The sequence below is a fragment of the Sprattus sprattus genome (genome assembly GCF_963457725.1).
Source record: "Sprattus sprattus genome assembly, chromosome: 21".
Classification (NCBI taxonomy): domain Eukaryota; kingdom Metazoa; phylum Chordata; class Actinopteri; order Clupeiformes; family Clupeidae; genus Sprattus; species Sprattus sprattus.
The window spans coordinates 4,690,543-4,710,542 of record NC_137919.1 but is presented as its reverse complement, the minus strand read 5'-3'; the positions used below and the strand labels follow the sequence as shown (position 1 = coordinate 4,710,542).

The 20,000-nt window shown below is 46.3% G+C and overlaps 1 protein-coding gene across 1 annotated transcript in view; it reads right to left on the bottom strand.

Moving 5' to 3' along the window:
- LOC308382158 (adhesion G protein-coupled receptor L3) overlaps positions 1–20,000 on the bottom strand; it is a gene marked incomplete at its 3' end in the record, with an annotated part of 168,860 nt that overhangs the window by 107,874 nt on the left and 40,986 nt on the right. Inside the window, exons 3-4 of the mRNA XM_080859841.1 lie at positions 11,684–11,698; positions 6,638–7,438 (exon numbers count right to left, since the gene is read on the bottom strand). Coding sequence (XP_080715967.1) covers positions 6,638–7,438; positions 11,684–11,698 — 816 coding nt within the window. The remainder of the gene's footprint in view (positions 1–6,637; positions 7,439–11,683; positions 11,699–20,000) is intronic.

Sequence of the window (20,000 nt, the reverse complement as noted above, 5' to 3'; positions counted from 1 at the left end):
ATCCATGCTTGCTATAGCTGCAATCAAAATGGACACACACACACACACACACACACACAACAACAAGAAATGTCCCCCAAGATTCAGCTCTTAGACGTTGCCGTGACACCAGCCACTGCTTCCTTCTCTCTGTCTGACACGCACTAGAATGATGTTCCAGTCAGCCTGCAGTCTCCCAGCTCAACTGTCCTCGCTAACGCTACGCTACGCTAACGCTACGCTGGGTCTGAAGAGCCCTTCACTACTGCCGTCCTTGGCCAGCAATCACTGTTCAATCCGGTGGGCTTTTTCCCATTGGTGCGGATGACCACGGTGGCCAAAGATTGACTTCAGAGTCTGAAGGGGTCCACTTCAGGAGAGAGAGAGAGAAAGCCCACAAAAGAAGGGGTCAAAAGGTTGACTGCAGGCAGTTAAAGACAGAGGTCAGTGGTGGGGGCAGACGTTGACACCATAGGTCAAAGCTAATTTCCTAATCTTGACCTTGTGACCTTAAAGTCATCTCCAAGGGACGTTAGCCTTTTGCTTTCCTGGGCATTCAAGCTCAGAGAACCAACCAAGACCAGCTATAATAAGGTGATATTAGGGTGAAAGAGGACATTTGATTTGAAATGTCAGCTCTAGTTCAGACAAGCCAGTTTTGTTTCTTCTTTCAAATACCACTGATTTAGACTATCAGTAACCAGCTCACAGCAAAAGTATTCGCCCGGACACAAGACTCTGATAGATCCATGTTAGACCAGGACCAAGTTCCTCAAGTGTCCACTTTTGGTTTATGATATGGTCTGCACAATACCAGAAATGATCATTGATAATATCAGAAATGATCATTGTAAAACACACTGACAAACACATCAGCTTTTTTATATAGAATTATAAAACTAAACAAATAGATCATTTCAAATTTAGGGGCTTTTTTGCCTTTTTTGTATTGAGATAGGACACAGGAGATTGACAGGAGGTGAGTGGGAGAGAGAAATGGGGGTGGGACAGTGTGTTGGAGTCGAACCAAGGCCCAGTTCCCAGCATGCACCGCGGCTCCCCCAGCTTTCTTCTTCTATTTAAATCAAACGCGGCCAAATCCTAAATATGGAAGGGGGGAAAAGAGAGTGAATCCAACCGTGTCTGGCGACTGTGAAAATCCATACGGCTTAACAGGGTTCATTAATCTCGGCGCATGACACACCCAGAGCGGCGAGTACGGGTAATTTGTTGCGTCCAGAAGGGAAGAGGAAGAGACATCCAGCCTCCAGTCGTCCGTCGCGAGGGTGGCAGGTGGCAGCGGAGCGGGAACATTTCTCTCGAGTGGCTGCCCAACCCCACACTAAGATGCCCGGTGTAGGCTTCTCAAATACACCAAGATGATAAAAACAACAAATCTGGGAGACGCAGCTGAGTTTGTCTCTAACGATAGATTAGGAGGCCTGGGAATAACACCTTTCGCCTCACTTTGGAGATCTGGTTCCTTTGTTTGTGTGCATTACGGACACCAGTACAGATAAATAGTGCATACTTTCTGGTGGTTATTAGATGACATAGAGCCACATATCAAGAAGGGTATCAAGAAGCAAACTATAAACACTCATGTACATCAAATAAGTACACGGTCCCTACGGTTACAAACAGCTATTTTCCTTAAATAACAATTATATTCTCCGTATTTCATGTGACACAACCAATGATGTTTTACAGATATGACCTCAGAGAAAGGCACAGGACGTACAACCAAGGACATTTTGTCAATATCTCAATATCAATACATTCACTTTGACTTCATTCCACATTCCACATTCCACAAGAGATATAACTAGCTCAGTTCTCCTCGCTCTGTTGAAATCACCTGTGAGCTTGAATCACGGCAGGTCAAGGTAGCACCTTTAGAGTTTTAATTGTCCTCTCTTTTTAACTGCCGTGAAAAATGAACCACCGAAAAAGTTAACGTTATCATCAATAGAGGAGTTGCCATGGAAACGTGCTGCATGGAATTCACCGATACAGACACACAACCTTTACGGTGGAGCCTTCCTTGTCACGGCACGGAGGCGTTTTTTTTAAAGACGAGCTCTCGACAGCAGCCGGCTTTGGGAAGGACTGGTTCCCATTCTGATTTTGATTTAGCTTTGGATTCGTTCAAATCCATGCCAGATTAGGCTCTGATCCACTCCAGATTTAGGTCAAACCTGGGCTTGGCTCTCTCCATAACCGACTCCACCTCATGCAAAATGAGATACAGTACACAGACGTACACAGACGTCGAGCGCTACTTCAGCTATGAACGTCAGAATCAGTTCATAGCCACAGCCTAATCCAATTAGCAGGGTATCACTTCCAGCTTCAAATGCATTCCTCCTCACGGAATACGCAAGGATCACCTACTTGCGCTTCAAGACATTTGTTTTTCCATTTTCTTCATATCGCCTGCTGTTATAATTTATTTATTTAAATCCGATGGCAGCAGCAGCAGCAGCAGCCTACTATACACTGAACATAGCAGTTATTTTCCACCAGTGCAGAATTTAGGTTAACAAGTAATAAAATGTATAATGAGGAAGAATGGCATATAATGAATAATGCTGGAGATACCTGCATGGGTGAAGCACAGGGTTATATCCCACACTAACATGTGAGGCAGGCATGCTAGACGAGAGATTACATGCTAACATATAACGGCTAGCAGCTTTTGCCTCTATCTTTTTGTCCTTGTCCCATAATTCAATCCACTTTTTGGACTAATCCAGTCATTTTGACCATCCACTGAGGGACACATTTGATTGGCTGTTTAGTTCAAATATCAACCATCCGCCAGGATCAGGGACTGTGCCTTTAAGGCCTCAGCGGGTGACATTTACTCACCGCGCATCTCTGTACCCAAGGCCAACAGCAATACAAATTACAGGTGTCACAGATTTCTGGAGGTGCCTGTGAGAGAGAGCTGGCGAGCGAGAGGGTGAGTTTGCCTAGCCTGGCGGTGTTCAGGTGGGCATAGCTGTGGCCGGTGCCAACGCGGCAGTGCCAGGAGGCTGCAGCTGTGACCAGTGCCCACACGCCCACGCCGCTTGGATGACCTTTTCGCCTCGCTCGGGCGCCACGGTAACACAAGCGCAGCGGGCGTCTGTGGGGGGACAGGTGGGACAGTGCCTGGGCAAACATCTAATACACACCTCACACACAGACACACTTCACACACACACACACACACACACACACACACACACACACACACACACACACACACACACACACACACACACACACACACACACACACACACACACACACACACACACACACACCTCACACACCAGGATGGTGGTGGCGGTTGTGTTTCAGCACGAATGTTGACATTAGTTTCTCGCATCCTATGTGCAGTTATTTTTTTGGGTCATTTGTCAACTTACAATTCACCTTGTTTGTTTATGTATCCGTTTAAAACTACAGTGAAGTGATTATTTGATCATTCTGTGGCTTGATTAATTCAGATACATTTAAAGAATCCTTTCTTTCTTCCCTCTCTCCGTTCCTTCCTTCTTTCCTTCATTCACTCCCTCCATCTCTCTCTCTCTCTCTCTCTCACTCTCTCTCTCACTCTCTCTCTCACTCTCTCTTTGTCTCTCTCTCTCTCCCCTCTCTCTCTCTCTCTCTCTCTCTCTCTCTCTCTCTCTCTCTCTCTCCCCCTCTCTCGTTCTCTCTCTCTCTCTCTCGCCTCCAATCTCTTAGCTGTGCTGTCCTCTACTTTTCTCACCCCGCCTCTCTCTCTCTCTCCCTCTCAATCCATTGGCTCTGATGCTTTCACTCATCCTTTCATTTACCCCTCCGTCTATCCATCTCTCCATCTCCCTCTCAATCCATTACCACTCCATCACTTTGTCTCTCCTCCTCCACCTCCTCCTGCTCTCTCTCCGCATCCCTCTGTTTTTCTCCCTCCATCCACCCATCTGTCTTTTCCCCGACTGTCAGCATCAGCCTCCTTGGATAATTCCTTGGAGGTCAGCCCGGCGCGTTTGTCCGCATATAATGTGCAGCCTCCCTCCACCACCGCTGCCGTGGAGACCGAGGCCGAGCAGGGCAGAGCGGAGGCACACACACACCCACCGAGGGGGCCACCGAAGGCGGATGCGGCGCCCGGGGTTGAGTGGGTGAAAACGATCGGTGAAAACAAAGTTGGCAGGCATGCCTCCCCGCTAATTTCCTGTAGTGCGCCGCCCGGACGCATGTAGAAGCAGGCTTTAATACACACTCATTTAATAAAGCACAGACCCCAACAACTTTTTTTTTTTTTTTTTACCTCTCCTCCCTCCTCCTTCCCTTCTCTCTCCCTCTCTCACTCTCTCTCTCTCTCTCTCTCATCTTTGTTCACGCCTGTGCGAAGGAGACAGAGAGAAGCAATTACACTGGGCAAACAGCACCGCACCCCCTGGGAATGTCCAGACTCCTCGTGACACACGGGGCAGATTCTCCGTCTCAAACTATAGGCGGCCATCAGGCTCTTACTCAGCCAGCCGACGCTAATTGCTACGCTTAAAAAAAACACACAGGACAGAAACAGAAATTGTGTGGAAATCATACAAGTCTTGGAGACGCACACATGCAGATGCACACTAATACTTCATACACACTCTCTCTACCTCACATACACACACACACACGCAGACCCAAAAACTCCATACAGACAATAGATCCAGGATGTGTGAAAATGATGACAGATGTCACACACATTATCTATTCTTTAGCACACACACGTGCACACGTGCACACACACACACACACACACACACACACACACACACACACACACACACACACACACACACACACACACACCACACACACACACACACACACACACACACACACACACACACACGTGAATGCTGACATTCCACCTGGTGCTTAAACACACACAGACACACATACACCTATAAAGAAAAGGCTGCAAAGCCGCAGCACGACAGATAAAGATCGCTTCTCTCCGTCTTTCTTTACTGACATTAAATGAAGAAAGAAAAGACTGAAAAGAAAGACACTGGCAAAACTCAACATTTAGTTCACCGCTGTGAGCAGAGGATTGGCAGCCAAATAACTTGTGACACATCTGACAAGGAGGCTGATTAGATGAGGCGCAAAGAATTACCTCTGTGTGTCAGGGATGTCTTTTTTTTCCTGTGTGTGTGTGTCACGTCTGTGATTTGACAAACAGAGGCGTGAAGAAATTAGACTCCCAAGAGAGACTTCCGCTGCGTTCAATAACTCGAGCCAAGCACTCTTTTAGCAGGGTATCAGTAATCAGGTGAGGAAAGACAAAAAAGGAAAAAAGAAAAAGAAAGAAGAGACGCTAACTTTGAACACGGTGACAGGGAACTCGGTGTTAAAGCACGCTTAATCCTGGCACTCTGGGACGATTTAATCATTTTATTTCGCAAGAAAAAACAGGTTTAAAGGCAATGGTTCAAATGGTTGTTTGTAGGAATAGCTGTCTGTGCAGAGGTTAGGTATGGAGCAAGTGCATTCACAATGCAATTATGCCATGGCAAAAACCACTCCATTGTTTCCCAACAGCTAGTTGTTTTTATATATATATATATATATATATATATATATATATATATATATATATATATACACAGTGTGTGTGTGGTTGTGTATATATATAAAAATATATTAAGTATATTTTCTCCTTGCCTTTTGTCTTTTAATTATAAATGTGTGGCTCACGGAGGATCACTCCCTGCATTAATTATCTGCTGCTTGCACATGGTGAGTGCTTAGGCAAGCTGGCTTTCAAAAGCAGCCATTTCCTGTTTGTTAACTCCAGATGTCCTCTCACCAATCTAAAAAAACAGACTGCTCATAAAGACACAGTTGCTCCGCACACATAAACACTCGGATATGACATAGTGTGTGTTATTGTCATACAGTCAACCATTGTTGACTGGTTTTAAGGCGCATCAATATATGCAATGTTAGAATTAAAATTGTAATTATTTTTTAGATTCTGTTCAATTGGGCTTCATTTACAATCAAACTGAAAAAAAAGAAAAAAGTCACATATGTAGACTGGCAAACCATCCTCACTTTAGAGTCTTGCTAATAAATCACACACCGAGTCCTCTTACCTCTCTTACCCTAGAGCACATGTAAACACAAGAGGTACTTCTCTTCCAATAAACTTTATAGAGCAAATTGTACCTGAAATACTACCTACTCCACCTTTTCAAACTACACTACCCACAAAAAGAAAAAAAAAAAAAAAAAAACAATGGCACACCAGGCCAAACATAGCCTTTCCTGAGGTTGGGTGATTCCAAACGCCAGTCCCTGACGACTCCCTTCTAGAATGTTTCCACTGAATCCTGACTTTAATTAGACTCAGGTGAGCGTTAATGCAACAGACTAAAAATACATATGCCAGTTAACAAACGGCAAAGGTTTCTGAAAATGAGTGCATTAATATATATTCTGCCCTAGAGCCCTGTACGGGTAGGCTTGGTTATTATAATTTTAAATGATTTTGACCAGTAAAGAACAAAAACATAGCATAGCATCAAACTTTTCCAAAAAAGGCCATGCTGCACAGCTTTTCATTTCACACCAGCATCAGGATTTTGAGCTAAAGATTGGTATGGTGGAAAATCCCTCTTACCTAGTCTGTTGTCCAACGCGCCGAATTCCAGTGAGTACTTCACGACGTGGTAGTTGTTCCAGACGTAGAGAAGATTGTCGCGGGGATTGTAATCCACGGCGGCGATGTACTGGTAGGAGTTGGGGAACGAGATGTCAAGATAGCTGTCCTTGCTGAGGTCCGTGTTGTAGATGTAGTCGATCTTGTTCCCCGTGGCCTCGCTGTCGTCGTCCTCGTACACGGACTTGATGACGTAGAGCACGCCGCAGATCATGAAGGCGTTGGAGGCGGAGCGCTTGTCGTAGGCCGTCTCCCAGGTTCCCTCCACGCGTAGCGTGTAAGGGTTGAGCTGGCTGATGACGATCCGCCCGTTGTTCTGCTCGGTGGCGTAGATCACCCACAGGCCATTCTCGTCCACGGCCAGGTCGATGTCAGACTTGCCGCCCCAGCGGTAGGGCGAGGTGTCGTGGTAGTTGGCGCTGGCGATGATGGCCTCGCCGCTCTTGATGCGCGTACGCAGGTCGAACTTGACGATGTTGCGCGTGCGCTCCTTGTTGAAGAAGAGCGCGCCGTCGTACACGACGAAGCCCGTGCCGTCCACGCGGTGCGGCAGCTTGTACGTCGTGGTGGGTCGCCCCGCTATGAAGTCCTCCTTGGACGAGTACTCGGTGAGAGTGTCGGTGCGGTACGGCGTCCACGGCATGTAGTAGATCTTGTCGGAGGCCTGCAGAGGGTCCTTACACCACGCCCCGGACTGATGGTCCGACTCGAAGAGGTGCTCACTCTGGTAGACGCCCCGCAGCAGTCCAGGACACAAGAAAACTACAAGAGCCAAGATGGAGGAGAGAAGGTTACATTCTGGTAGACGCCCCGCAGCAGTCCAGGACACAAGAAAACTACAAGAGCCAAAATGGAGGGGAGAAGGTTACACAGTTGAAAATATGACATCAATGTGATGAACTCAAATAGATTATAAAATGTCCTCATCCTCCTCAGTCCAGACTTATAGTTACCATAAACAGGTGAACTAAATGTTGAGCTTTATTTAATACAAAAATGATAAATGGTAATTAATGTTGTATTATTCATGAACTTGAATCATTTCAAGAAACTTCTACTCCGCATAACTGCATTAGCCGGAAACGAAATGTTATAAGTAAAGCTTTTTTGAGAAATGGCTGGAGAGTGAGTATTACAGCCCACTCATGGGAAAGCAGGTAGCATTAATCAGCGTTTGAACCTCAGTCCTACCGTCAGATGGACCGTGACTCATATGGCTGTCAGACGTACGTACACATATTTTGGCAACAAACCAGAACGCACTCAATAATCCCCCTCATAGGTCCCTCCATTTAATTACAAAGAGTTGCGACGCCGTGATGGATATGATGCTAAAAAATCACTAACTTCCATCCACTTAGATGAATTTGCCCCTCCGTCATAGTCTTGTGTTTAACATATATGGTGCACCTACAGATCACGGTGTTGCAGGATGTAATGCATCTATTGACTCAGACAAAGGTCGCATTAAGAACCCTGATAAATAGGCACGGGCCAGGGTATTGGCAACCGCCTGGTTGGAGACCATGGCAACGCAATAATTACTTTATATTTATTATCTGGGCGCATTTCTCTTTTTGTTTTGGCTCCATGCAATCTCGTCGATTTGTGTCAGCGTGATTTACTGTGACCCGGCATTCAAAACTAATAATAACAAAACCGGGCTCTACTTAAATCTCATAAAGGCATCCCATGATGCATCTGTGCCTCACAGAGTGCCTCCATTTGCTGTCGGACATTTGGCGCTCCGCACCGATATGGATTACCTTGGACCACCGGCCCCGCCGTCCAGAAGTCCGACTTGCGCGCTAAAAAAAAAATTACTTTTGCTACGTAATCGCATTCAAATTAATTTAGGGGCGAGGAGGACGCATTGTCTATTGATACTAAAGGACAGCATAATCTTGAGAGATGGCAATTATGCGAGCTCCCTCTAATAAGATGTAGCTCGTAGCCATGGGGGATTCTGCGCTCGCCAGGCTAGATGATGCATTGTCTCGGGTCCAGCAGAGACATTTGCAAGAGAGAATAAACAGAACGATGACATTTTATCCGCTCGCCTCGGTTAGATAACCTTCAGACAAGAGCTTACAAGAGACCCCCGATGATTGAAAATAAGCAACTGCATTCCAGCAATAAAGCTTTTCCCACCCCTATGCAATTCCGGAATTCATTGGGATTCTGATAAGAAACCCTGGCGAGCTCTATACACCGGCCCCTGTCTCGCCCCTGACTAACTGAAGACGCAGAACCCCTTCGGAACCCTGAAAATGCACGGAGCCGGAGACTGCGTCAACACTCATTAGTATTCATAAACCTTCCAGCGCACCACGGAACAAGCCTCCTTCAGCCGCTTGCCTTGCCTCTGCCTGTCTGTGTGACATGGGAGGTAATGGAATGCTTAGGTAGGCATTATAGAGGGCTAATTAAATGGCCCCCCATTCTTGCCGTACCGTACGGCACTGGGCCACGTCTGGCCCGAGACATCCTTATCCCGCGCTATAACACTACGGTCGATGTTCCGCTGCTTGTCTGACATTGAAAACCGAAGTAGATTGAGTGCGAGTGTGTGTGTGTGTGTGTGTGTGTGTGTGTGTGTGTGTGTGTGTGTGTGAATGTGTGTGTGTGAATGTGTGTGTGTGAATGTGTGTGTGTGAATGTGTGTGTGTGTGTGTGTGTGTGTGTGTGTGAATGTGTGTGTGTGAATGTGTGTGTGTGAATGTGTGTGTGTGTGTGTGTGTGTGTGTGTGAATGTGTGTGTGTGTGTGTGAGTCTGTGTGTGTGTGTGAATGTGTGTGTGTGTGTGTGTGAATGTGTGTGTGTGTGTGTGAGTCTCTGTTACCCCTCTCCTCTTCACTCCCTCTGCATTCCAGCAGGTTTATTTAGCACACAACTTTGATATTAAAAAGCGACGCACTTTGATGCCGGCAGCCAAGCTGTGTGACGTGACACCTGATTGACTTAAGTGTTTTGCCTGGAGTCTTCAGACAAGAAAAAACACAATGAAACAAAACACATTTTTAAGAAACTAGACTGCAGTTCCAAAATGACAGGGGGAGGTTTGGGCATTAGCAGCAGCTCAGATTAAAAAGGTGAGGTTGCTGCCCCCCCCCCCCGCCCCCCACAGCTTCTCGCTGCGATGCTTGCCGGTCGGTTTTGTCCTCACAGTGACACTTACACCGTCTCGGCTCAGTCTTGTGTATTGGCCACAAACCTCGACTCCAGCAGAAACCACCCCATTATAAGCCATTATTTAACAACAACAACAACAACAACAACAACAACAACACCACAACAACAACAACAACAACAACGACAACGACAACAAAAACACCACAACATGAACTGAACACAGGAAGGGCTTGAGAAGATGGGAGAGGGGTAGGGTATGGATCCACAAGCATGCACACCGCCACTAGCACTGGGACAGAGAGGCTGGTTAAGGACGAGTAAGGCGTCAGGACAGATGGCAAAATGAGAGGGGATGGAAGGAAGGAGAACTGTACACAACCCAGACCAAACAAAACAAACAGGTGAATGAAATAAAAAGAAATAAAACAAAAACACGGCTTTCCTGTGAGAAAACAACACACACACCAACAGCTTAGCTGGCGAAACATGTGCCTATTGCTTTAATTGCCCCCCTTTTTGCTGCTGAGTACATTTTTCAGTCAATTAGTCCAAGCTCCAGTGCTGACGAACAAATCAGCCACTTTCCTCTGCCGGCTTCAGAGCCAAAGGCTGGGGTGAGGTTCGGGTGAAGAGGACCACACATGCTGGAGGATACCACACAGAGTTGCTACGCTTATGCTAACGACGTGAAAAAAAAAAAAAAAAAAAAAATGGTCTATCCCTGGGAAGTACATGGCCGATAATGTATGGACGGCATGTCGTTCTTTGTTCAGCATTCCATTGACAGGCCCTGCCTGAAGGTTACAGCCATCATCATGGTTATATGATTGTAATTTAAAATACTGACAGCATTGAATGGGCTATTGATTGTCTTGATCGCCCGCCCACCCTGCCTCAGATTGATAAGGAGAGAATGCTAATGCTAAGTTAAGTAGCGCTAGCCGTAAAATGAGTGTCAGCACATGGACAGGGTGGGCTGTGGTTGGGGAAGGGGGGGGGGGGCTGGATTAATGAGCTCAGAGCTCAGGTACCATCAATCTTAGTGTAAAAACATATGCATGGGTGAGCCTGCACGTGCTCTGCAGTGGAGGAGCTGCTATTATTTCAGCCGTCACCGTCTTCGCTTCTCAAACCACCCTTACACACTCTTAAGAATGCTAAATTATCCACGGGGAATCAATGCCCTCGTGTACGCCCACCCCTTCGCCGTACGCAGTGTGCAGATACAGCAGGTACGTACGTGTATAGGCACCAAATAGATTTTCTCTGCGTTGGACATTCTATATATATAGTAGTGACCACACCCAGCGAGCACATACACTGATTACAATAGGTATCTACTATCTGCACAGTGCTTTAAGTTACTTTGGATACAAGCATCCGCTAAAAGGCTAAATATCAATTTTTTTAAGGCCCATATTTAAGTAGCTTTTCACATGCATGTCAACATTATGCCTGCAACTGAAGACAGACGATGCAAACAAACACCTATCCTCCAGCATCCTCTTCACATATGAATTGGCTATTAATAGAAGAGCTCACAGCGTGGTAACATATCTCTTTTAATAATTGGCATGACCAACATAGAAAACGTATAGCTCAACAGCAAAATCAGGAGGCATTAAAGCAAAAAAAAAGCTGTCTGGGGAATTACGATGGAGTCCTAAGAAGTACCCACTATGGCAAATGTAGCAAGTTCACTCTACGTCAGGACAGATGGCAACATGACAGGGGGTGGAAGGGAGGAGAACTGTACACAACCCAGACCAAGGGAAAGAAAATAAACAAACAAACAAACAGGTAAATAAAATTAAAAGAAATAAAACAAAAACACGGCTTTCTCTACGTAAGAGCAAGAGAAGTCATTTTAGTTACCTTTCTGTTCCACTTCTATTTTAGGCATGGGGAGAGAGAAAGGGAGAAAGAGAGAAATAGAGAGAGAGAAAGAGAGAGAGAGATACAGAGAGAGGAAAGAAAGAGAATGGGAGGGAGAATGAAGACACAGGGGAGAAACAGAAAGAAGAATAAATTAATGGTCCGGCAATCGGGCAAAGAATCAAGTTTATCCTGGCAGGCGACAGAGAGCCATTGCGGAACTGAACGGTGGGAGGAAGACAATGATCATGAGAATAATAACAGGAGTGTCACCGTGGCGATTGCATCGTGATTACATCCAGCACTGAAACAGTACAAATACACAGAAGCATGCCCTCCTGCTGAGACCTGCAAGGAAAAAGCGGGGGGAAAAAGGAAAGTTATAAAGAAAAACAAAACAAAAGAAAACTAAAATAGTAGTAAAAGACAATGTTATGATGTGCAAGGACCGCTTTTTGAAGTTCTGACAAGTGGTAAGAACAAGAGGGATGTGGTTGTAATTGACTCATTTTTTCCCATTCATTCTTTCTTTTTTTCAAAGCCACTCTGGATGAGGAAGATGAACATATGGGACATCACAGGCGTAGCACTTTCCAAGAGATCGATCAAAGAAATACAGAGAGAGAGAGACAGAGAGAGAGAGAGAGAGAAAAGAGCTATTATTTCCATTTGAAATCACACATCAAAACTTTACTGGTGACTAAAATGGTATATCAAGTAGTTAGGTCAAAGATGGCTGGTTTATGACGTCTGCGTCTCCTGCTGAGGTTAAGATGTAGGTTGTAGAAATGTCATGGATACTTGGATACATGGATGTCTGCAGTTTTATGACTTAAATAAGAACAAAAATGGCCACCAAACTAATCTGACGTAGTCTGTGGATATGATTCGCATCAATCTGAATCTCTTGAAATCAATGTTTGCCTCCGGACATACATGAACATGCATCAAATAAATATATTCAACAATGGCCTTAGACTATAACACAACTTTCTCTCTCTCTCTCCCCCTCCCTCGCTCTCTCTCTCCATCTCACCTTCTCCCTCACTCCACCTCTCCACCCTTTCTTTACTACAGTCTTATCCACAACTTCCTCGTCATCACTTTCTCTAGGTCTGTGTTTTTATATTCCTTTCACACCTGTGTGTGTTTGTGTAAATGCATGTCATGTATATATGCATGTTTTTATATATATGCATGACATGCTTGTATGTGTGCTGGAGCATCTGTGTGTGTGTTTGTGCGCGCATGCATATGTGTTCTGTGAAAACGCAATCAATGCGGCTGTCCCTGTGTATGTGTGTGTTGTGTGTGTTTTCTACCTGGTACAGCAAGCATTGTATATATGTGTATGTATGCGTGAGTGTGTGTGTGTGTGTGTGCGTGTGTGAGTGTGTGCGCATGTGTGTGTGTGTGTGTGTGTGTGTGTGTGTGTGAGTGTGTGTGTCCGTGTGTGTGTGTGTGTGTGTGTGTGTCTCTGTATGGGTGGGTGTGGGTGGGTGTGGGTGTCTGTCTGTCTGTTGTGTGTGTGTGTGTGTGTGTGTGTGTGTGTGTGTGTGTGTGTGTGTGTCCGTCTGCATGGGTGTGTATGTATCTGCTCCCTGGTGCAGTAAACAGTGGGACTGGCTTGTGCCCCTCTCTGGCTCTCTGCTCTGTAATCCCTTATTTAATAAGAGCGGATTAACCCGAGTTACCAGGGGCTTACAATGTACATTCTCCCAAAAAAAGAGGGAGAGAAAGAGAGGGAGACACAGAGAAACAGAGATAGAGAGAGAGAGAGAGATTCAGGAGAGAGAAAGAGAAAGACAGGAGAGGATAAGAGGAGGAGGAAGAGAAGAAGAGAAACAGATGGAAGCAGGAGGGAGAGAAAGTGAGGGAGACACAGAGAACCAGAGATAGAGAGAGAGAGAGATTCAGGAGAAAGAAAGAGAAAAGAAAGAAAGGATGGAACCAGGAAGGAGAGAGAAAGTGAGAAGACAGTGTTCCACGGTCGAGAAAAGAAGCCTAGCCACGGTGTATCTGCATCTAAACATTAACCCAAATGGATCTGTTTTTAATTTTTTTCAAATCAAGCAAACACACACACACACACACACACACACACACACACACACACACACACACACACACACACACACACACACACACACACACACACACACACACATATATATATATTATATATATAAACAAAAAAAATAGGTGTTGAAAATAACAGCCAGAAAGTCATGTTGGCAGGATGTGACCTCACACCTCACCCAATGAGCTTCCTGCATAAGTCGATCGTGATGGAGGAAGGAAGAAGGCCTCCTCCCTGTGCAGCGGGTGCGGCTGGTGGCAAGGTGGCTGGCGCTCGTAGTGAGCTAGCTAACGGGCTGTGGAGGATTAGCATTAGCATGGCAGGCTAACGGGCTGTGGAGGATTAGCATTAGCACGGCAGGCTAACGGGCTGTGGAGGATTAGCATTAGCATGGCAGGCTAACGGGCTGTGGAGGATTAGCATTAGCATTAGCATGGCAGGCTAACGGGCTGTGGAGGATTAGCATTAGCACGGCAGGCGGGCACCATGTAGCAAAGCATCCTCAAAGACACGACCCCTTGCTCCCAAAACTCCCACGCAGTATGTGCCCCCCCAACCCCAACCCCAACCCGACCACCCCCTGCCCGTACCACCCGCTATCACTGCCTCGGGCTGCCAAACAACACCGTTACCCTTGGCGACCGGCCTGTCGTTTGCTCATCAAAATCGAATCAGGTGTGTCAGTGTCAAGGTCACTCCCGGAAGTGCTCAGGCAGCGCCGGATAATTTGTCTCTCGCACCGCCTGCCGCCGCTATTAGCGATGCGGAGGACGATCTAACTTCAGTGCCTCTTCAGAAAAGGAGGTAGAGCAGAGAGAGGGAGGGAGAGAGGGAGAGAGGGCGGGAGAGAGGGAGAGAGAGAGAGAGAGAGAGAGAGAGAGAGAGAGATAGAGAGAGAGAGAGAGAGAGAGAGAGAGAGAGAGAGAGAGAGAGAGAGAGAGAGAGAGAGAGAGAGAGAGAGAGAGAGAGAGAGAGGGAGGGAGAGAGGAAGGGAGGGAGACAAAAAAAATATAGAAATGGAGGAGGAGGGAAAAAAATCAATTCATATAAAAGGATTCTTCTGCATTGTGACCGTAATAAGATTGGGGACGGTTGTTATTTGAGCACTTAGGGGCAGCTTTAGAGAGAGAGAGAGAGAGAGAGAGAGAGAGAGAGACAGATAGAGACAGAGAGAGAGCAGAGGGGGGGGGGGGGGGGGCGGAGGAAGGGGCACCGCGAGCGCGGGATGGAAAAACAAAATGTGCTCTTCCAGAATGCATCTGTTCTCCTAAAAAGCTCAGTTGTTACTCTATTGACAAAAAAAAAAAAAAACTTGAATTTTCAAATCATTTTCCGTACACTTCAGCCCTGTGTCTCCATGCGGGGGGTGAGGCATTACACACTGTACCCAATAGGGGACAACTGAATGGCAAAACCAACTCACATTTCAATACCAGAAAAAAAAAGATGGGAGATGGATTATATACAGTATATATATAACCCCCAAGGCCCTACAGTCTCTTCCAGCCAAGTCAGGGAGAACCATGCTTCTCCACTGGATCATATAGTCCAAGTTAAATTTGTTTTTAATTTTATTGTATTATTATAGTTATTTTCTAATATGTAGGCACTCTGAGATTCCTTTGAATGAAAAGTGCTTTAAAAATAAAATGAATTATTATTATTTATTATTAAGTGATCCCGTGCCACTGGATAATCACTAAACCCTGCGTGTCGTATATGATTAAACCCACTTCAGGGGGGAGGCTCACTGGCTGATGGCCCAACTGGGTGTCACACTTACTACTGATGATGCTTGTTTTGAAGCTTGAAGCCATGAGTATGATCTTACTAATCCCTAATTAAAGAAGCTCTTACTGTACCTACTACGCATGGGCCATATGCTTTCACCTGATACCATTTTTAACACATGACACTAGTCACCAAGGGAAAAAAGGAGCCTCCCCTAGGCTCGTCAAATAATCTCCAAATCAACTAATTGACTGAAAGTATGCTTAGAGACCGTCTTCATTGCAGCTAATTGGTGAGAAGAGCTTATTCAGTTAGCCTTGGCGAGAGAAGCTCCTAAATGCTATCTTGAATCTGCAGGTTTACATTTACATTTAGTGATTTAGCAGACGCTTTTATCCAAAGCGACTTACAAGGAAATTGCATTTATACATCAGGAGCAGTGTTTTCTTTACTGCCGGGGACACCTTTACCTTAAACAAGCTGTCAATCACCCAAGCCCTGAAGTTGAGGAAGGCTCCAAGACTTTGACGACGTTCGCCAAAAGGTCCCAACGGCCACGTTTTGCCACCGCGACCCCTGCGTAACGAATCGACAACCGCCAAAACGACCTTTCCTCTCACCCTGATCGAGGGGCAGAGACCGTAAACTTCAGGGGTGGGTGAACTCCCCCCCTCAACCAAATCAAATTCTCTCCTCCTCCTCCCCCTGCCCCCCAGCCCCTCAGCCAAAGCCGGGTACACGTGCCCGAGCCTCTCAATAATTAACATGTCCCGATTTTGCGCGGCAGTGCCAGCGAGGTGGCAGAATGATATCATTAGCGCCTAATAGAGATTCATGGTTGAGCGAAGCGGAGCCCGGGATCAGAGCTGAGCGGAGAGAGGAAATTGTGACTAGACTTCCCGTGCTTAATTAATGACACAAATTAGAGGGCTTTGAATAGCATGTGCCTGAGGATGGGGGAGGTCACGGCAGCAATCTCCAGCTCCATCTCTCTCTTTCCCCGCTTACCCCTCATTCACGCTTCTCCCCTTTTCACTCACGCCTCTCCCCTGTTCCACTCGTGCTTTCACTACTCTCTGCTGCTCATTCTGTCTCTGTGTGTGTCTGTGTGTGTATCTGTCGGTCTGTGTGTCTGTCTCTGTATCTGTCTGTGCATGTGTGTGTCTGTGTGTGGGTGCGTATGTCTGTCTGTCTGTCTGTGTCTGTCTCTGTGTGTCGCAGAGTATGTGTGTGAGTGTGTCTCAGTGTATGTGTGTGTATGTATGTGTGTGTGTGTGTGTGTGTATGTGTGTGTGTGTGTGTGTGTGTGTGTGTATGTGTGTGTGTGTGTGTGTGTGTGTGTGTGTGTGTGTGTGTGTGTGTGTGTGTGTGTGTGTGTGTATGTGTGTGTGTGTGTGTGTGTGTATCTTGTCTCCTCCTGTCCCTGCTCAGCTGCTCCCTCTTCCTGGTTTCCATCCTTCTCCACACAATCTCTAAATTCTCTCACATCTCTTTCTCTCTTCTGATCCATCTCCTTCTATCTCTTTTTCCGTATTCCTTCCCTCATTCTGCAGCCCTCCCCTCTCTACACCCCACGCTCCCTCACTCCCACCACCTCTCTCTTTCATGCTCTCTCTTTTCCAATCTCTCTATCTCTCTCAATCCTTCTCTCTCTTTTCCCGTCTCTCTCTCTACATCCTTCTCTCTCTTTTCCCATCTCTCTATCTCCATCCTTCTCTCTCTCCATCCTTCTCTATCTCTGTCCATCCTTCTCTCTCATTTCCCATCTCTCTCTCTCCATCCTTCTCTCCCTCTCCCATCTCCAACAACAGCAGCAGCAGCATTTTATAACCTTGACTGTGCAGGGACCCACTACTGTGACAGGTGTACGGTGCTGGAGGCTGGCCAGGCGCTCCTGCGCTGGGGAACGACACACACACACACACACACACACACACACACACACACACACACACACACAACGTCGGAAAACAAGCGAGTACAAACAGAGTACAAAAACGCAAAATGATTCCCCAAAAAAAGGAAAATGAGCAGTCTCAACGTGTGCAACCCCACATTTACACACAGTTTTTTTTTGTCACTCCCCCAAAAAACACACGGCTCATTCTGAAGGGGTTGAAGACACCCCCAGAAAAAGTTCTCCAGGGTCACAGACAATGAAAACAGCCCTCAACAAAATGTGCGAGGATAAAAAGACAAGTATAACACCACCAGGATAAATGATGATGTATCCAACAGCGATAATGTGACTCGCCCATAGATTGCTACTTGTGCATGTTCAGACTGAATCTCACCTCTCATTAGGGATGCAACAGTGGGGACCTGAACCAACACTGGCGATCCCGCAAGGATGGGCGTGTGCGGGAGGGGGGGGTGGCGGTGGTGGTGGGGGGGGGCTGGTGCTGGGGCCAGGGGCCCAATCGGCAATTAACGCTTTAGCCTAGCACTTAGCGCCTCTCTGAGCACTTTGTGCAACAAAGGCTCGTTTTGAGAGCAAGGAGCCTCTGATAGATTATAGCCCACGTCCTCCGCTTTATTAGCGGTGAGAGACATTTTCACATTACCCCCCCCCCCCCCCCCACACACACACACAGCACTACCACCACCATCCAAAAGCACAGTCATTTATGCACGTCCGTAATCATGGTGCTCTTTTGCAATTAGGGATGCACTCCTGCACTAAAGGGAAGAGAGAGAGAGAGAGAGAGAGAGAGAGCGAGTAGTTATTTATGGTTTTCAGCAGATGAGGTTTTTTTCCCTCCTTCTAGTCATTTTCATTCTTTTCCCTCCCTTTCCATCTCATTCTGCTCATTTCCACGTACGTTATCAGTGGGCGCGTGGTTAGCCCATAAGTGCGGATACTGATGGCCCAGAGGCTTGGCTTGATATCACTTCGACAAATTGATAAATGGAGGCCAAGATTGTAATTATGCGTCGAGCCTGGTTGCCGAGACAATGGACTTGCTGGCTAAATGTCCCCAAAATGTGATTTCATTTATTTCCTGAGCGGGCATTTTATAATGCCAGAGCCCCAGACATTCAATCTTGTTTGGTGATGCTCCCGCAAATTAGAGGTTTACCATCGTTTGAAATGGGCTTGTTTTTCAAAAAACACTTTAGACACAAATTTCTTAAGTAATATTTATGGCCTGAACAAATATACTATTTCTCTGGCTCACATTGAGTAGCAATGTGGTAATTACCAGGTAAATAGGGTAAACGATGAGTATACAACACATGGATTCAAGTGTACTAGTGCTATCTTATTCATTTAGTTCAAATTCCACCACATCGCACATCTACAACCTCAAACCAACACCTTTTCTAAACACGACAGGAGCCCTTCTCACCCCTTGCATAACATGGTCTCTCACACTAAATCATTTCTGCATCGCGGCCTCCTCCCACCGCCTCCTTAATCGAACTCCGTTAGCATTACATGACGTGATTCCAAGCACCAGACGGCTCCATTGAAACACTTCAAAGCCAATGGAGCGTGTGAGGGGGAGATTGCGGTGAACCGGCAGGTTGCCGTTGTGTGTTGCCTAGGAGGTCAGCTGCCTTTAAGCATCACCGGTCCAGCTTTCTTCTCCCCCTCCCTCTTCACACCTCAGATTACAGGGGGGATCGTCACCCAAGTGGGAATAAGCTCCTGTCAGAGAGTGTGTATGTATGTATATCTGTGTGTGTGTGTGTGTGTGTGTGTGTGTGTGTGTGTGTGTGTGTGTGTGTGTGTGTGTGTGTGTGTGTGTGTCTGTGTCCTCTTCCTGGATCGTCACCCAAGTGGGAATAAGCTCCTGTCAGAGACCATAGTACATGCTTGTTACCGTCCAAGGACTCTCCCTCTGCATTCTAAAACACAGACGACAACAGAGACAATACAGCCAGACACACTTCCCACTTGATACTTGTAAAGCTATCATCATCGGGAACACTTGATGTGGACAGTCCACCTTCAGTGACTTTGGAGATGGTTTGTTGAAATTCAAGTTCAGACTTTCCATCACGCTAACCAAAGCCAGGCCCTTACCCCAACCTCAACAATGACCTGTAGTTTACATATTATCAATAGATAGTTTGTTTATAATCTGAGCATCAATAGTTTATAGGGGACCATCCAAAAAAAAACAAGCAACTGCCCTTCAAAATTCCTGTGCATGTCCCTGGTGATATGCGATCTTGGGAAGCCAAACATAGATCAACATCAGCAAAGATCAACATCAACATAGTCTCCACACAAACAGTATTAAAATAGGGAAGTGTAATAGGGTCATGAACTGCTATTATGCCTCGCGGACGAAGGCCTGCAGGGAGGCCTTCTGTCTCTTTCATAACGGATTAAAGGCACAGATGCAGAGTATTAAGAGTTGGGGAGAAATCTGATCTGGAACAAAATCCCATCTAGTTTGCGTGAAAACTTTCTAAAGGAATGAGTGATGAGGTGGATGCCAACATGGGCACAATGGGCATCAGATTCAGAATCTCCAGCACTTCTGATTGGTCCTT